This window comes from Vigna unguiculata, chromosome 3 (genome assembly GCF_004118075.2).
Source record: "Vigna unguiculata cultivar IT97K-499-35 chromosome 3, ASM411807v1, whole genome shotgun sequence".
NCBI classification, from domain to species: domain Eukaryota; kingdom Viridiplantae; phylum Streptophyta; class Magnoliopsida; order Fabales; family Fabaceae; genus Vigna; species Vigna unguiculata.
The window spans coordinates 21,773,584-21,791,132 of record NC_040281.1 but is presented as its reverse complement, the minus strand read 5'-3'; the positions used below and the strand labels follow the sequence as shown (position 1 = coordinate 21,791,132).

General features: G+C 28.6%; 1 protein-coding gene across 1 annotated transcript; it reads left to right on the top strand.

The window, feature by feature from the left end:
• Positions 1-14,379: 14,379 nt before the first annotated feature.
• On the top strand, positions 14,380-16,580 carry LOC114177979 (2-hydroxyisoflavanone synthase). The gene is made up of 2 exons (XM_028063611.1): positions 14,380-15,367; positions 15,658-16,580. The coding sequence occupies exons 1-2, from the start codon at positions 14,471-14,473 to the stop codon at positions 16,324-16,326; spliced, it is 1,566 nt and encodes a 521-aa protein (XP_027919412.1). The 5' UTR covers positions 14,380-14,470; the 3' UTR covers positions 16,327-16,580.
• The last annotated feature ends 969 nt before the right edge of the window (positions 16,581-17,549 follow it).

The following is a 17,549-nucleotide window of genomic DNA, read 5'->3' as shown; positions in this document are numbered from 1 at the left end:
TAAAATGACGAAAAAACTAATTTGTATAACATGTGTCAATAAAAGAAAATGGATAATATAATAATTTTGGTAATATATGTTTTTCTTAATATGTAATAGATTACATAGCCCCTGATTTTTCATTTTGGTGAGAATACATAGGAGTAAGGTAAAACACATTGTCGGACCCAAATATAAAAATTTCGAAAAATGTTTTCTCTATTCACATTTATCTGTTTTATTTGACTTTAAGAGAAAAACAAATATTTGAAAATTTCAGTGCAAACCTAATTAAAGGGAATAGTCTCAAAGGGACCAATAGGGTGTTAGTAAACTAGGGTGGCCATTCCTTTTTTAAATATATATTTTTTAAATTGATTAATATTGTTCGTTGTCCCATCACAATTTCACGGTTGCGACAAACAAGAGCGATTCAAGAGTTTGGGAGACCTAAAGCAAATTGAAAAAATGAGCCATTTTATTTAAAATTTATTTTTCAAGCTTCTTTTTATGCAAATTTATTTATTAAATTGTCATAATTAATTTTATTTAACATTTCTTTTTCAGTAAATAATAGGGCTAATTCATCTAATCTTTCTTGGGATATTGTTGATCTTAAATAAGTTTTATTATTTTTAGCTTCGAGAAACTCCTTTCGACGGAAGCAATTGACACTGAAATTGTTAACATTATCCTAATCACTAACTACTTCCCTTTCTATATTGTTGCTTTCACCTACATGTATATTGTTATTATCTTGTTCATTCAAAGAGCATCCACATGTATTTTCTAATTCATTCTTCTTATCTATTTTTATAAACTTATTTATAGCTCCTGACGAAGGATTGACCACCCAAAGAACCACGGAGACTCCCCCAAGGAGATTTACTATAGGAGCATGACCAAAGGGACCACTTTTGTATCTTCCTCCACCCTTTTGGCCGAGAATCAACATGGGAAGCAACATCACCATCTCATTTTGTGCCTAGCTTGGAGATGCTTCTAGAATTATGGTTTTCATTGCTTTTCTAGTTAGCCCTTTCATCTTTTGTATTGAATACTTGGAATCTAAACACTCTTGTTTTTCAACCTCTTTTTCGTAACTTATCTCTCCTCCCAAGGAGTGGATGACTCTTGCCTTATCTTGCTATGCAAGTGGCGGCACCATACACTCATCTCTAGAGTTTGGTTTGGCTTTGTCCCCTCTATGAGTGGCGTGTTCCACTTCCATCACCACTACTATCTTCTCTTCTATTTTATTTGTTCTTCTTCTTTCTATGCATTTTCGTTTTTGGTTATGTTCTTGTTATTTTCATTTCTAAGCACCTTAAACTATCTCTTCTCCTATTGAACTCTTGAAAAGGAACATTCACATCTAGATAGCTTACTATCTTAATGTCCAGTAGGGATTTTCTTGAGTTTTCTTTAAACAACTCTTTACCATATTCATAATCTAAAAAGGAAACAAGATAATCCTTCATCAGCTCCTTTTGTGATGCATTTAATGTCTCAATTCTTCTCTTTTTTTGGATTTTTGAATAGTTTGATTCAAATTTTCTAATTGACATATCTATATATTTTTAGATGAAATAAAAAATAAATATATATAAAATATTGCTAAAGATATGTATATAAAATGAATGAATTAAAATAATAAAACCTGATTTTGGTTGTCAAGGAAGTAAACTTGATAGTCGACTTGTAGTATCTTGAAGTCTCAAACCTCTTTCTCCTTCTCAACTCTAAACTCTTTTACAAACCTACAAAGTTTCTTTTAAGATTAATCATTAATAAAAATAATTCAAAAAAAATTGTTCTTCGATAGTAAGTGGGCAAGATATATGAAAAAAAAACTCTTGAAACTCATAAATCAAAAAGAACCAAAAAAACAAAAATGGGCAAAAGAAACGTATTTCTAATTCTAATACAAATCCAAAACAAATTGAAAATAACAACAATACAAATAAAAAGAAAAAACATACTAACCAAAGATGAGGATGAAAATATTGGTATACACGGACAACATGAGATCCAAGATGAGGATATTCAAGGAATATAATATGCTAAAATCCTAAAAAAAATGATTGACTCTTAAAAGAAAAGAAAGTAAGAAGAGACAAAAGATATAACAGAAAGATAAAAGAAGAAAAAAAAAAATACATATTGATTATAAGAGAATAAAGATATCGCTAAATCATTCTCCTTTTCATAAACAAAATTATAATTTATTAAAAAAAAATTAACTCGTTAATTATCATTTATAATACCAATAAAAATTATCAGACAATAATAATTTAAATAATTTTTTGGAACATTTTCTTTCTCAAACACAATTTTATAATTAATTTAATAGATGTATATTAGTATTATCAAAAAAAATTTGAGACCTTTTTTCTTAAACATAATTTTATATTTAATTTAATATAGAAATATTAGTAGTAAAAAAAATTTTGAGAATTTATTTGACTGAAAGCCTAAAATAAGTGTTTTACTCGTTTTGTCCTTGAACATGGACAACAAACATCTTTGATAGAAATATCTTAATGCATTTTTTATGGAAAACGTTACATTAACGTCAACTCACGGAAACAAAATAAATACTTACGAGAGTTCTTCAGAAAAACTGTCAAAAGATTTCAAAGTATGAAAATAAGTTGTTCTTAAGAACCAAAATTTAGCCCCTACATTCGCACAACGTGCAAAAAATATGATTCAGAACAAAATTCTTCAGGACCAAGTTACAGTTCAAGTAATAAAAGAAGTTGTCATAATATCATGTACTTTTTTTATAAATTTAAATTTTGTAAATAATTTTCTTGCCTATTTTAAATTAGCAAATAATTTCTTGAAAGAATTCCTAACTGATTTTTCTTGCAAAATTAAATTTGTAAGTATATTTTTTTCTACTAATATTTTTTGCAAGAAATTCTACATAAATTTTTTTATAATAAATTTTTAAAAATATATAATTACTACAGTTGTTATTTTTAGTCTATATATTTTTTAAATGTAATTTTATCCATTTTTAAATTTTAAATATATTGATATATTCTATATTTTACATTTTAATTATATAACTAAGAATATGATAGATTTGAGGTTGAATAGGACTATAATGAAAAATAAATATACATTTATTCACTTCTGAATGATTAACCTAAACTTCATGTGAATGATTAACTTAAACTTCATTTGAATTATTAACCTAAAAAAGTAACAAAGATCATGTAATCATGGTATAGGACAATTGAAACAATACTTTATTATAGGAAGAAAGAAAGACAGCTTCGGATCACGTACATTACAAGCTTTTGGATTTCTTAGCTGAGAAGACTTGAAGTAAGTAGGACAAATAGTACAATAAGGATCATTATAAATTCCTAGATCCCCAAATCTCAGTAAATGTTCATTTATGCTATAATAGCTTTTATTCCAGTACTTTGAAGTCTTCCTATCGAAATTAGAAAATTCATCTGTCGTACTCTCCTCTGTTTTGTTTCCTGTTACAACTATACTATGCTGCATAATATTATTAGTTCCTGGTGTAGCGTATAATGCGTTAGGAAATATTTTAATACAATTTAAAAAACATATAATTAAAATCTTATTTTATGGTTATTAATATTTTTATGGACTTTTAATTTGATAGATTAATATTATTATGGTTAACGACTATCTTTTTTTATTACTATTTACTCTTGTGTCTCTCTTTTTTATTTATATGTATCCTACAAATACCACTAGGTACATGGGAGAAAGACACAACAAATATTATAGTTCTCTCAAAAGTATTATTCTTTTCTTTTCTATATTATTTCTTAAAACAGTGGTGTCCCCCAAATATTTTTATTTTTTTTTAAATAATATACATTTATATATATATATTAGAAAATTTTAAAAAAATTTGAAAATTTTTAAATTATATGTAATGTATGTTGAGAATTGATGAAAATTAACTTAGGTATCTTTTTATTTTGTATTTTTATAAAGTTAACATTTAAACATTTAATGTTAACTAATAATAAAAAATAAAATCAAATACAATAAAGAATAAAAATATTTATTAAGATATTTTTTATTTTCTTTTTGGTTATCTTTTGAGTTTTCTATAAATTATATCCATCTCTTACTCTCTCACTTGTTTTCTTTTTGTTTCCAAAGAAAAAAAAAACTAGACACAAATTCATTATTTTCCATTCTTGAAAAAATAATAATGTATGTGTTTTTCTATAACCGATTTTTAATTATGACTTAATTATCATCTTTTTTTTTTTGTAATTACATATCAATTTTTTATTAGATTATGATAAATTATGTTATATTCTTAAACTTAAAAAAATGGTATATTGATGAAAAGAATATTAGTTAAAAATTTCAACTCCAACATTTTATTATTGATGTCCCTAGCCATCCAAATTTGAAGAATTTATCAATCATGTTTGACTTATGTCAATCTTTGGCAAAAACAAAAAAGTTAAGGACATTTTACTTGATTGATTGTTTAATTCGTCTTATTTTAACTCTTTCTATTTTTAGATCAAAATAGAAAGATAATTTTCTGTAATGAAAATTATTAAAACAAGATTGCAGAATAAAATAAAAGATGAATTTCTTGTTGGCAATATAATTATTTACATTGAAAACGAAATAAGATTCAATTATTGATGAGTTCGAGAATTTAAATGAATGAATGGCAATCCTTTAGATATATATGATTTATTTTATAGTCACCATTATACTAAATTATGTATTACTGATAATCATTAGATATATAAATTTTGAATGTATTATTTTAGCTCCTCCTAAATTATTGGCAAAGATCTACTACTGGTGCACTCGATCGATATGTGAAAAGGTATATTTTCTTCGACCTCTTTTGTTGCTTGTATGTTTTCTTTTTAGCTTTTCATAACTTCAATATATATTTTTATGCCTGCATGTTTTAATAATAATGTATCTTGACAATTGAGATGCTAAAAGTTTATTTTTATTATGTTCTTGACTTTCAATGACTTTCAATATTTTGAATACGATAAAATTTGACATATTTTCTCAAAATTGTTTAGTAAGATTTATTATATTTTTTTAATATTATATTTATTAAACACACTTTACAAGGTACAAATAAGAGCATATAATATTTTAGTAGTCTAATGGGGTTTCCAGTGCTTAATGCTAACAAGGATAACCTCCTACTCTCTCTCTCTAAAACTAGCAAACAACATATTCATTTCCACCTTGGAAATAATATCTCATGCATTCATCATATGGATTAAATGTTCAAACACCATACTAGATTTGGACTACTTTCCAAGTTCTACATCAGCTTATCATATATACAGCCTCAGCGAAAATAATTCGATTTGAAATCTTTTAAATTTGATGTTTTCTCCAACATTCAACATTTTTCTGCTAAAGGAAACTTTATACAACATTGTTCTAAAATAACTCGATAGAATTACATTAAGTTTAAATTTTAATCAAGATCAATTTAATCATTAGTCATGTAGAATATTTCTACATATATACATGTAAAGTTACAATTTGATTTGAAAACATTCTTTCTTTAAAATATAATTATCAAGAGATAATTTTTAAACTATGACTCATTTATATTTTGTCTTTCAATAATCAAATTAAGATATTCTTTCAAATAATATAAAGATTAATTTAAACAATCATCGATAATAATATGAAAGAAATAACTTATCCATAGTAAGATCAAGATGTTTGAGCGTGTATGATGAGTGTAGCATCTGGTGTTTTACTTGTCTAATGACTCGTCTCATGACTTCACTTCTCTGATTATCTTATGTATTCCTTATTTGCACAAGTGCTGACATATAATCTTTAGGATTAGAACATTGTAGGAAATTTGAAAAATTAGTGAAAAGGTAAACAAGAAAGTGGTTGAAATTTCATTTTGGACAGTAATTTGGAATCGTCATTATCACGTGCTATAAAACTCCAATTGAGGTGATTCCAAAACGACGTGAAATTCCACGTTCTGAACTTTAGTTTAGGCTTAAGAATCTCTAATTTTGAACGAGTAGAACGAGAGTTATGACCATGAGATACATATGGACAAAATTGAGTTTTTTTTTTTCTGAAAATTGGGTGAAGAATAAAGAACAAGAGATGAGTATGAAAGGTGGAAGGAAATAATTACTCTTTCCAAAGGAGGCAACACACAAAGGATGGAAAAGTCCTTTTATACAACCAAGGGTTCTTCAATCACAAGAACTTAGAAAAATCACTCTCACTAAGGTAGAAGAGATGAACTCTAATATTTTTGAATAAAACTCAACTTATTTTCATTGAAAAAAATGGTTCAACTTATATAGTTGTTTTAACCATCAGAATTACAAAAGACACATAAATTGCAATACATCGCACTTAGACTATTAATGATCTCAGTACTTAGTGAAATTGTTGCAACCCAAAAGTCCCCTAAATGCATTCATCTATGCATCATGTTGGTCTTCCAAAGTCTGGTTTTTAAGTTGCCAAATGACCCTCATTACAACTTGAAAATAAAACAAAAATTAAAGCTCATTAATTGATTAACCAAAAACATAATTTGGTTAGCCAAATTTACAAAATATTGAGCCATTATTTAAATAGACTAATTACTTACAACTTGTAACAAAGTGGTGCGTTAGTCCTCCTCCATTTGGACGATGATGCAATTCACATCATTATTTCACTCATTTGGTGCATGTACTTGTCTAATGAAGGCACTTATTTGGTCTTGTGTTATTACTTTTCATCTTGTATAAACACATATTAGACTTAGCATAATAGTGATTAGATATTTGTAACATTTGTCCATAATATTTGTAAAGAAAAATATTTGATTGCAAACATAACTTTTAAGATAGCTCATTTTATATATATATATATATATATATATATATATCAATTATAATTCTTCCCTTATCTTGTCTAACCGATGCAATTCAGCTTTATATAACACATTGTCTGATGATATGTTTTGTGTATTTTGTATCATCTGATATTTTGTTATCATTAAAACAATTTCATCAAAAGGATTTGTTTGATTTTAAAACTTAGTTGAAAAATAGAAAAATTTTATATACTTAATAAAATAAAATAAAAATTCATAAAAATTCAACTAAAAATATCTAAATTAAAGAGAGACATAAAATTTAAAAATATCTAAATTAGTGAGACATAAAATTTAATTAAATTATTTTTCAAATATTGATCGAGAAAATTTTCAATCAATTTTTCTTATCAATGTCAATTGAGATTTATTTTTGACATTTATGGATCAAAAAATTAACCAAAAAAAAAACCTTCATAAAAAATCGTAAAAATAATTTTAATCAGTGTTGAGGTAAATCGTTATAATAAAGATCAATTAAAAGTATTATTACAACTTAAAAGAGAACTATAATTGAATAAAAAACTATTTGTTATGATTAATGATTGTCCACTGATTTGATACATTGACTCATATGATGGATACTCATATGATTCATTACTCTTTATGTATACAAGTTTACATGTTGTATCTATAAATAAGACTCTTCCTATCAATAATAATATATAGATGAATTGCTCCCTATTCTCTATTCTCTATTGTTTCTTCTCTTCTTTATTATCTATTATTCGCTTTATTTCATAACACGTTATCAGCACGATGCTCCAACCAATTGAGGACTAGTGGAATCTTTTTCTCTCTAACGACAGTGCTTTGCATGTTTCAATCCAGGCTCTTTCTAGTCCTTTCTCAATTTATAATTTTACCTTATATTCTCCCCTTTGTGATAAGAACTGTTCGACTTTATCAATTTTCATCTCCATCTTATTATTTTTATTATGATGGTGATTATTATTATTATTATTATTAATATTATTATTATTTTATGTGCTAGTTCTAAATACGCGAAACGTTGCAAAATTTGGATTTCTGACCCTTTATATTACAAGAAAGAATTCCTTATATTGGATTTTAAATGTTGAAATACATTTAGATGCAATGAATATTGTAATACCATTAAATAAAGAAATAAAGCATCTAAGCAACTAATTTGCTCATGCGACAACAATATTGTGAAAAGAGATTTCACAAATATTATGAATTTATTTCATGCATATGTATGTCTGACTGGACAAAACAATAAAGCTTTTGATGAAAAATTATGAGATCCGCCTAATTTGCTCCATTCCCAGAAGTGAATGCAGCAATAAATATTATGAATTTATTTCATGTCTTTGTATGGCTGAACAAAGTAATGAGCTTTTGATAGAAAATCATGAAACATGTCTAAATTGGTTTTGCTCCATTTCCAAAAGTGAATGCAACAACATTTGATTTATATTTTCATAATCGTGATCGTGATGTTGATTATGGACATGGTTATAAAGAAAATTCCAAAGACATTTTTTGTCACTAGAAGTGGCACAACAATGTGAAAAAGGGAAAAGGAAAATGTGAAAATATTGACAAAAAGATGAAAGTATATATTATCATTACGGTGGTAAAGATCATTTGAGTTGTACTTATTATACACCAAAGCATCTTACAAATAATGAGAAGAACATGGAAACAGACTTTGCTTATGAAGATGGTGATTTTGATTATGGCCCTATGGATGCTACTCATCTTGAAATTATTATTTTCTTTGCTAAAGCAAATGGAAGCATTGATCACTTTATTGATTATGAGAGTGTTAAAAAAAATCTCATATTGATATTTATGTTTATATGAAAAACCAATGTTTGCACTAGTACCAAAGGATATGTGTCTTATTGATAGTGCAACAACTTATACAATTCTCAAGAGTAATAAAATTTTCTCTTTTTTGATAATGCGAGACATCAATGTTAGTAATATTTATAGTATTACAAATATATTTGAAGACTCTAGAAGAGCTATTATACTTCTACCAAGAAGTTGAATAAAAAACTTATTAACTTTCAAGGATATTTGTCTAAATGGATATTATATTGAGACAAACAATGAAAAATATATGAAATATCTTTATATTTGTACGATTGAGTTAAAAAAATGTATATTGGAGAAATTATCAACATTCCCTTATGGTTTATACTATACGTATATTAGTTCCAAAGACACGTTTGAAGCGTGGTAGGCTTATTGGTTCCAAAGATAAAAACTATTGAATGAGAAAGGAAGCTAAAATGCAAAATGACCTAATCGAAAATGTTGAAATTCCAAAAGATTCATTTGACATAATTAATCGTTCGGTTTCAGAAGAACCTCAGGTACCTGAAATTATTGAAAATGATGAGATCTCAATAAATTATGTCATGAATCATATAATATGGAACCAAAATGAAGTTAACATTAACAAAACTTTACTTATAACATAGCGATGAATGTTATGAATGACAATGAGGATCAATAAGCAATGATCATTGAAGATTGTCGGCAAAGAAAAGATTGGCCAAAATGAAAATATGCAAAGAAACATAATTATATTTGCTTGCTAAACGAAAGGTTTTTGGACGTATAGTTCACACACCTAAAGTTGTGAAACCCGTTGGGTACATATGGATTTTTGTGCAAAAATCAAATTAAGAATGATGAAATTGTTAGATACAAAGCAATTGGTTGCTCAAGGTTGTTCACAAAACCTTGAATTGATTTGTGAAAAAACATATTCACTAGTATTGGATGCAACAACATTGCAATATTCGATTATCCTAGTTGCACAACAAGGTTTGCATTTACATCTAATAGATGATGTTACAACATATTCTTACGGTTCTTTTTTGAGAATCACATTTATATGAAAATCCTTGAAGGATTTTATTTGTCCAACAAGACAAATTCTAAAGAGGGTTATTCAATAAAATTGAACATATGCTCTTTTATTGATTAAAGCAATTAGAACGTGTGTGGCATAACCGTCTTATTGAGTACTTATTAAAAGAAGGATATAGAAATGATCCTATTTCTTCTTGTATTTATATGAAAAGATCAAAAAATGAATTTGCCATAATTATTGTTGTTGTAGATGACATAAACATCGTTGGAACTCCTAATGAGCTCACAAAGGCAATTGATTACTCAAAGAAATTATTTGAGATGAATGATCTTTGAAGGACAAAATCTTATTTGAAATTAGAAATTGAGTATTTAAATAAAGGTATTTTTATACGTCAAGAGGCTTATATAATTAAGGTGCTTAAAATGTTCTAAATGGACAAATCATGTCCATTATGCACTCCAATAGTTGTGAGGTCGTTAGATGTTGATAAAGACTCTTTTTAGACCTCAAGAAAATGATAAAGATCTTCTTGGTCCAGAAGCACCATATCTTAGTGTCATAAAAACACTAATGTATCTTGTTAATTATACTCGATCTAATATTGCATTTGCTGTAAATTTGTTAAGCAAGATATAGTTCTTCAACTACAAGAAGAAAATGGTTTGGAGTAAAACATATACTACGTTACTTTAAGAATACTATGAATATGAGCTTATTTCATCCAAATGATTCAGATTTAGACCAATGAGTTATGTATATGCATGTTATTTTACATATTCTCATAATATCACAATGATTGATCACAAACAAGATGTTTGTTCACATGTGATAGCACAATAGTTTCATGAAGGTATATGAAACAAACCACAGTAGCAACATTGTCTAATCATACAGAATTACAAGAAAAGTTGTGAATATGTTTGGTTAAGGTCTATAATTCAACATGTGCAAGAAACTTGTGACTAATCAACAACCATATATGAAGACAATAGTGTATTGTTCAATTGAAAGGATGATATAAATATCCAAAAATTCATTCATGTGAAAATATGACAGGTCTATTTATGAAGTTTTTGCCAATAAGAACTTTTGAACAAATGATTCACAAGTTTGGACTCTGTCACCTTAATGATGTAATTTTACATGAGGGGGAGAAATAAAATATGTGATGAACAATATTGTATTAAAGAATATAGAATGTTGTACTTTTTTTTCCTTCAATAGGTTTTTTTTTATCCCAAAGGATTTTTCCTAGTAAGGTTTTAACAAGACACATTCTTTTATCAATGACACTTAAGGGGTATTATGAATTAATGATTGTCCATTGATTTGATACATTTACTCATATGATTGATACTCATATGTTTCATTAATCTTTATGTAAATATTTGTATTAACTAAGTTGATTTGTTTCTTTTATAAATTACATGTTGTATCTATAAATAGGACTCTTCCTATTAATAATGATATATAGATAAGTTGCTCTCTATTCTCTATTCTCGTTTCTTCTCTTTTCTATTATCTATTATTCTATTATTTTTTCTGTTATTCACTTTATTTCATAACACTATTAATATTAATATTTTTAATTATTAATCACTATTTAATATTTAAATTTTTATTAAATTGTAATTAAAATATTTTATAAGAAGAAAATTAAAATATATATTATTAATTCTAATAAGTTCTTTAGACTAAGACTTTTTCTCTTAAACAATTAAATAAATTTAAAAATTCGTGATCAGTTTCAAGTACGAAATAAATTTAAACATTTAAATGTAAAAACAGTAATTCAAAATATATTTTAAAGCATTTATAGGATCTAAAACTAAGATCTATATAGAAAGCAAACTTAGATTCTTTTTTTTCTTTTCTTTTCCTTTTGTACGTTGGTGAAATTAATTTGATGTTTCGTTCGTATGCCCAGGATGGACAAGTCGAGAATGATTTGACTTAAAATGTTGAACATTCTAAGTCGAAAATGACAATTTATGTTAATTTTAGGAAAAACAAAATTAATCCTCTATTATTTTTAATTAAACAGAAAGTATAAATTTAATTATTTGAACATTATTTTAAAATAGGGCTTAAATTGTAGAAAAAAATTGAAAGTACTTCTAAATTCTTTATTTATGAGAACCTTTATCATAGCTCTTTTCCATTACTAGTCAATTATATCATCAGCTTTAATGCTGACGTCATTGAATCTTTGGTCAACATTGGTGAATGGTTCCATGCCCCTAACTTTTTTTCAAGTTTAGATCATCCAAACTGTTTTAAAATATTATTTGTTGAGATTCAAAGTAAATATTCATTAGTCTCAAGTTGGAAAATTAATTATGAAACTTGATTTCGAATTAAGTAATGTAGATGAATTTTGTATTGAATAAGAAACTCGTTGAATTTTATTAAATAACCTTTTTATAATAATCTCTAAACTTAAATCTATTACAAATTTAAACATTAACTAGAATTAATTTAATTAAAAAACAAACTTTTAAACATTGATTCAAACTTTTACAAAGTTATATTTTAGTTTTCTGAAAATTCAATGTTTTGAATATTTTAATCAACTCACTAAAGTAAACTCAGTGATGAAATGTTTGAATATTTGTATACGAAGTTTCACTATTGCAAAGAAAAAAAAATTAATAAAACGGCGTGTGTTTACATTCATTTGTTGTGTCATATATTTTAAAACTTTATTTGACATTGAAGAATAATATATTTGTTATTTTTTAAGATAATGACAAAACAAGAACATATATGTTGAAGCACACCATGTTTTCACAATTAAATATTATCTTGAAATGAAGATTCTTTACACGATTATTATTCCATTTGTTTTGAAAAATAATTACTTGTGAACTTTCAAAGTTGAATACAACAATTTGGTCAATCTAGGTATATAGAAAAAGAGATTTATCACGATTAAATTATTATTTCGTAGAGAAAAAGGCCCCTAATATGGCTGTCTATTTTGACTATATTAGTAATTTACTAGAGTGATGGGGATGTAATGATAAAACTAATGCTTAATGATGAATGCTGGGTAGGTCGGGTTCTTTGCCCATCTACTTCATTTCCTTCATCTACTTCGTTTTGCATATAACAACGATATATCAAATTAGAATGATCATGTGCTTCTTGTCGTGTACTTATTTTTCATAACTTTTTTATTATGGTGTTCTGTGCATGGTCCAACTTGTAGACTTGGTTGGTATGGTTTAGATTATTAAAATTCTTCCTGATAGAACAGTTTAGTGATTGACTAAAAAACCACTGTGAATGTTTTGACTAGTTATATAATTATCATAAAATTTCTTGTTTTAAATTATATTTAATATAAATCAAATTAGTCTAATAATTATCTTATAAGTTTTATGATCCTCGTGATTTCTCAAATTATTATATTTAATTATTGTTATTATTAATATTATATTTCAGCTAGCCTGTTTATCTTAGTAAATAATAAGATAAATAATACTTTCTTAAAAAAATAGGTATACGTAATATTTAGCAAATAATTATAAATAACTTTCATGATGAAGATTAAATAAGATTTGAATTTCGTTATCACATCACTGTCCTATATTTATTAAGTACGTCTGTATAAAATATTTTAGCAGATTTTAAGATGAATTCAACCACTACGCAAATTTAACTTTATTGACAAATTTTTTATTACCGATACATACGGACCTTTATTACCATATTTCTTTTTATAATATGTTATATTTTGCATTATATATAAAAAAGTATATAAATACAATAAAATAATAAGTTATTTGATATAACATTTCTCTAATATCTTCTGTGTTTTCGTAATCACTAAAATCTCTGAAGGGCAATGCCGGAAACTAACTTCCGCAGCCCACACCAGTCATCACGAGTGATTTTCAAATCAACCCCATAAAATTATTTAAAAGACTAAGTTGTAAGATTCAAATGCATATACTGATCTTTGAGTTGAGAATTTTTGTATATTAATACTTTAATTTCAAGTGGGAGATAAATAAAGAACACTTGGCCCCACCAAAGATAGATTTTAAATTCCTTATTGACAAATGCCAAGTACACCAGTTATTCAGGTTGGTACCTGTTAAAATACAAAACCAAGTCCAATGTGGCAAGTATTTCCAGTCGAAGTTGCCCAGAACCACCCGAGTTCGCACATTTTATAGGAAAATTATTTTTTAGACAAAATCTTTTTTTACAAATTTGACAAAATGTCCATAAATATTAAAATAGATTATTTTTTTAATTTTTTAATTAAAATAAAACAATAAAATAGTATTTTTTATTTAAATAATTAATTTTTATTTAAATAAATAGTTTATCAAAAGTTTGTTAATATATATAAAGAAAGAAAAGTCACAGCACGAGATCTTAGACCAGATATGTAGTAGTTGCTTTATAACATCTTCTTTGTAGTAAAAACAATTCAATCTACACACTATTGCATTTTCTTAAATAATAAAAGTATGATTTCATTCGTGGTCTACTTCGGTAGTAAAACAAAGAATTTGGAATAGAATAATCTACTAGGCCCACCAACAAGAAAAATATCATACATTTAATACAAGAAATGTTGCCATGAGTTATGAATCAGATGCTATATAAGGGGAGCTTGGCAAGGTAGTATCCTCAGGCCAAAATCTTGGTGTCACATAGCCTCAAGCTCGGGATCTCACAAAAACAAAGGTCAAGCAAACACATACACAACCATGTTGCTCGAAATTACAATTGGTTTGTTGGTGCTGGCTTTGTTTTTGCACTTGCGTCCCACACCCACTGCTAAATCAAAGGCCCTTCGCCACCTTCCAAACCCTCCTAGTCCAAAACCTCGTCTTCCATTCATTGGTCACCTTCACCTTCTAAAAGACAAACTTCTCCACTATGCCCTCATAGATTTATCCAAAACCTATGGCCCTTTGTACTCTCTCTACTTTGGGTCTATGCCAACCGTTGTTGCCTCCTCCCCTGAGTTGTTCAAACTCTTCCTTCAAACCCACGAGGCTGCTTCCTTCAACACAAGGTTCCAAACCTCTGCCATTAGGCGCCTCACTTATGACAACTCAGTGGCCATGGTTCCCTTTGGACCTTACTGGAAGTTCATCAGGAAGCTCATCATGAACGACCTCCTCAACGCCACCACCGTCAACAAGTTGAGGCCCCTCAGGACCCAACAGATCCGCAAGTTCCTCAAGGTCATGGCCCAAAGCGCACAGGCTCAGCAGCCCCTTAACGTCACCGAGGAGCTTCTCAAGTGGACCAACAGCACTATCTCCATGATGATGTTGGGTGAGGCTGAAGAGATTAGAGATATCGCTCGTGAGGTGCTTAAGATTTTCGGGGAGTACAGTCTCACTGACTTCATCTGGCCCTTGAAGAAGCTTAAGTTTGGACAGTACGAGAAGAGGATCGATGAAATATTCAACAAGTTCGACCCTGTCATCGAGAGGGTTATTAAGAAGCGCCGAGAGATCATGAGAAGGAGAAAGAACGGAGAAGCCGTTGAGGAAGAGCAGAGCGGAGTCTTCCTCGACACTTTGCTTCAATTCGCTGAGGACGAGACCATGGAGATCAAAATTACCAAGGAGCAGATCAAGGGTCTTGTTGTCGTGAGTTTCCTACTTCTTTTTTCTTTGTCCGCTTCATCATCATATTTAATAATATATATCAACATCAAAGCAACTCTAGGGATAATTCTTTAAACTATTGGAGTATATTTAATGAAGGAAATGTTAATGCTATACTCAATAATTGTTATTATAGGCGGCTATATAAGGTGGCACATGCATTGTGTATATCAAGACAAAAAACTATATATTTTACTCGACAAGTGACGAGTTAATTGTTTTTTTATTTGATGTTGCAACGTAGACTAATTCACAGTGGTTTGTATGTGCAGGACTTCTTCTCAGCAGGAACAGATTCCACAGCCGTGGCAACTGAGTGGGCTTTGGCAGAGCTGATCAACAACCCTAGGGTGTTGCAGAAGGCTCGGGAGGAGGTGTACAGTGTTGTGGGGAAAGATAGACTGGTTGATGAAGTTGATACTCAAAACCTTCCTTACATCAGGGCGATTGTGAAGGAGACATTCCGCATGCACCCACCACTCCCAGTGGTGAAGAGAAAGTGTGTGGAGGAGTGTGAGATTGAGGGGTATGTGATCCCAGAGGGAGCATTGATACTTTTCAATGTGTGGGCTGTAGGAAGAGACCCTAAATACTGGGACAGACCATTGGAGTTTCGTCCTGAGAGATTCCTAGAAACTGGAGCTGAAGGAGAAGCTGGGCCTCTTGATCTTAGGGGCCAACATTTCACTCTTCTCCCATTTGGGTCAGGTAGAAGAATGTGCCCTGGAGTGAATTTGGCTACTTCAGGTATGGCAACACTTCTTGCATCTGTTATCCAGTGCTTTGACCTTCAAGTGGTGGGCCCACAAGGACAAATATTGAAAGGCAATGACGCCAAAGTGAGCATGGAAGAGAGAGCTGGACTCACGGTTCCGAGGGCACATAATCTGGAGTGTGTTCCAGTTGCAAGGACAAGCGTTGCAGCTAAACTCCTTTCCTAGTTCACAACATATATACAACAACAGTGTCTTGCCACTCATGCTTTTGCTTTTGTGTGTTAATAATAATCGTTTCAATAAGGTGTCTTTGATAACGAAGTCAGACACATTCACATGTATCATCAACTCCAGTTTATCACTTGGTACCAATGTCGTGTAGAAGTTTTGGATCTAAGTCAAATTCTTTTGGAGAATCTTATAATGTACTATATATTACCACTCCCTTATATAATATTTTAACAGTTTGAATCGAAAAATTATTTATCAAAACCTATATATATATATAATAAAGTAACTTCAATGTTTCTTTTTCGATAGATATAAGATAAGATCTCATTTATTTCATAACATTACTGATTTTAAATAAGATTTAAATAATTTTAACTTTCACTCTTTCTCCATGGATTTTGCAATTGCTACTGTGAATCCTACAAGTAATAAAAACATCATGTTAATCTTAAGTCAAAATTCATAGAAAAAAAAAAATGAAAGATTGAATTATGGGATTGTGTAAACTTGAAACCTTCTTTTATGAAATTCTCTGGGATATGAATCTACATATTCAGTGACTCAATCTCTAGTCCCCAAACTCCAAGTAAACATAAATAACTATCCAGTCAGTGGATTACTTATTTTGGTCCTTGCGTGGGTTCAACATGTATTTCTTAACAACACGAGAAAATTATTACTTAACATTGATTTTTTTAACTAATATTAGCAAATAAAAGTCAACTTAAAATATAATTCGCATAGACAGGGGTGGCAAAACGGCTAGTTGGCAAGTTTTGGTTACGTCCCGTCCTTGGTTCGTCAAAAACAGGTCGGATCAGACTGATCCGCCACTGAAAAATGAATTAGACACTACAATCTATTTTGCCTCAAAGCAGGTCAGCAGACCGGCGGGCTAGCCTGCCACCTTTCTTTTTATTTTTTTTAAATTTTGTTTATAAAATTTGTTTATATAATATAGAAAATGTATTTTTTGTTAATTATTTTTAATTTTTAAACAAAAAAAAGCTTGTGATGCAAGGAATGTCTTCACCATCTTTCATTATAATTGGGTTTATTGAGCATGAGATATAAAACATGTTAAAAATAGTTTTTCAGTTACATAAATATTCTTTGGATATTTTGAGGTGTTTTACTCCAACTGCAGCTAAGTTGAGCTTAGGGAGGTGTGAAAATAAATTGATCAAAACTTTATGATACCTTAAAGATAAATCCAA

Coding starts and splice junctions, on each gene's coding strand:
- LOC114177979 (XM_028063611.1), top strand. CDS start 14,471: ATGTTGCTCGAAATTACAATTGGTTTGTTGGTGCTGGCTTTGTTTTTG. Junction 15,368..15,657: donor AGATCAAGGGTCTTGTTGTC/GTGAGTTTCCTA, acceptor TTGTATGTGCAG/GACTTCTTCTCAGCAGGAAC.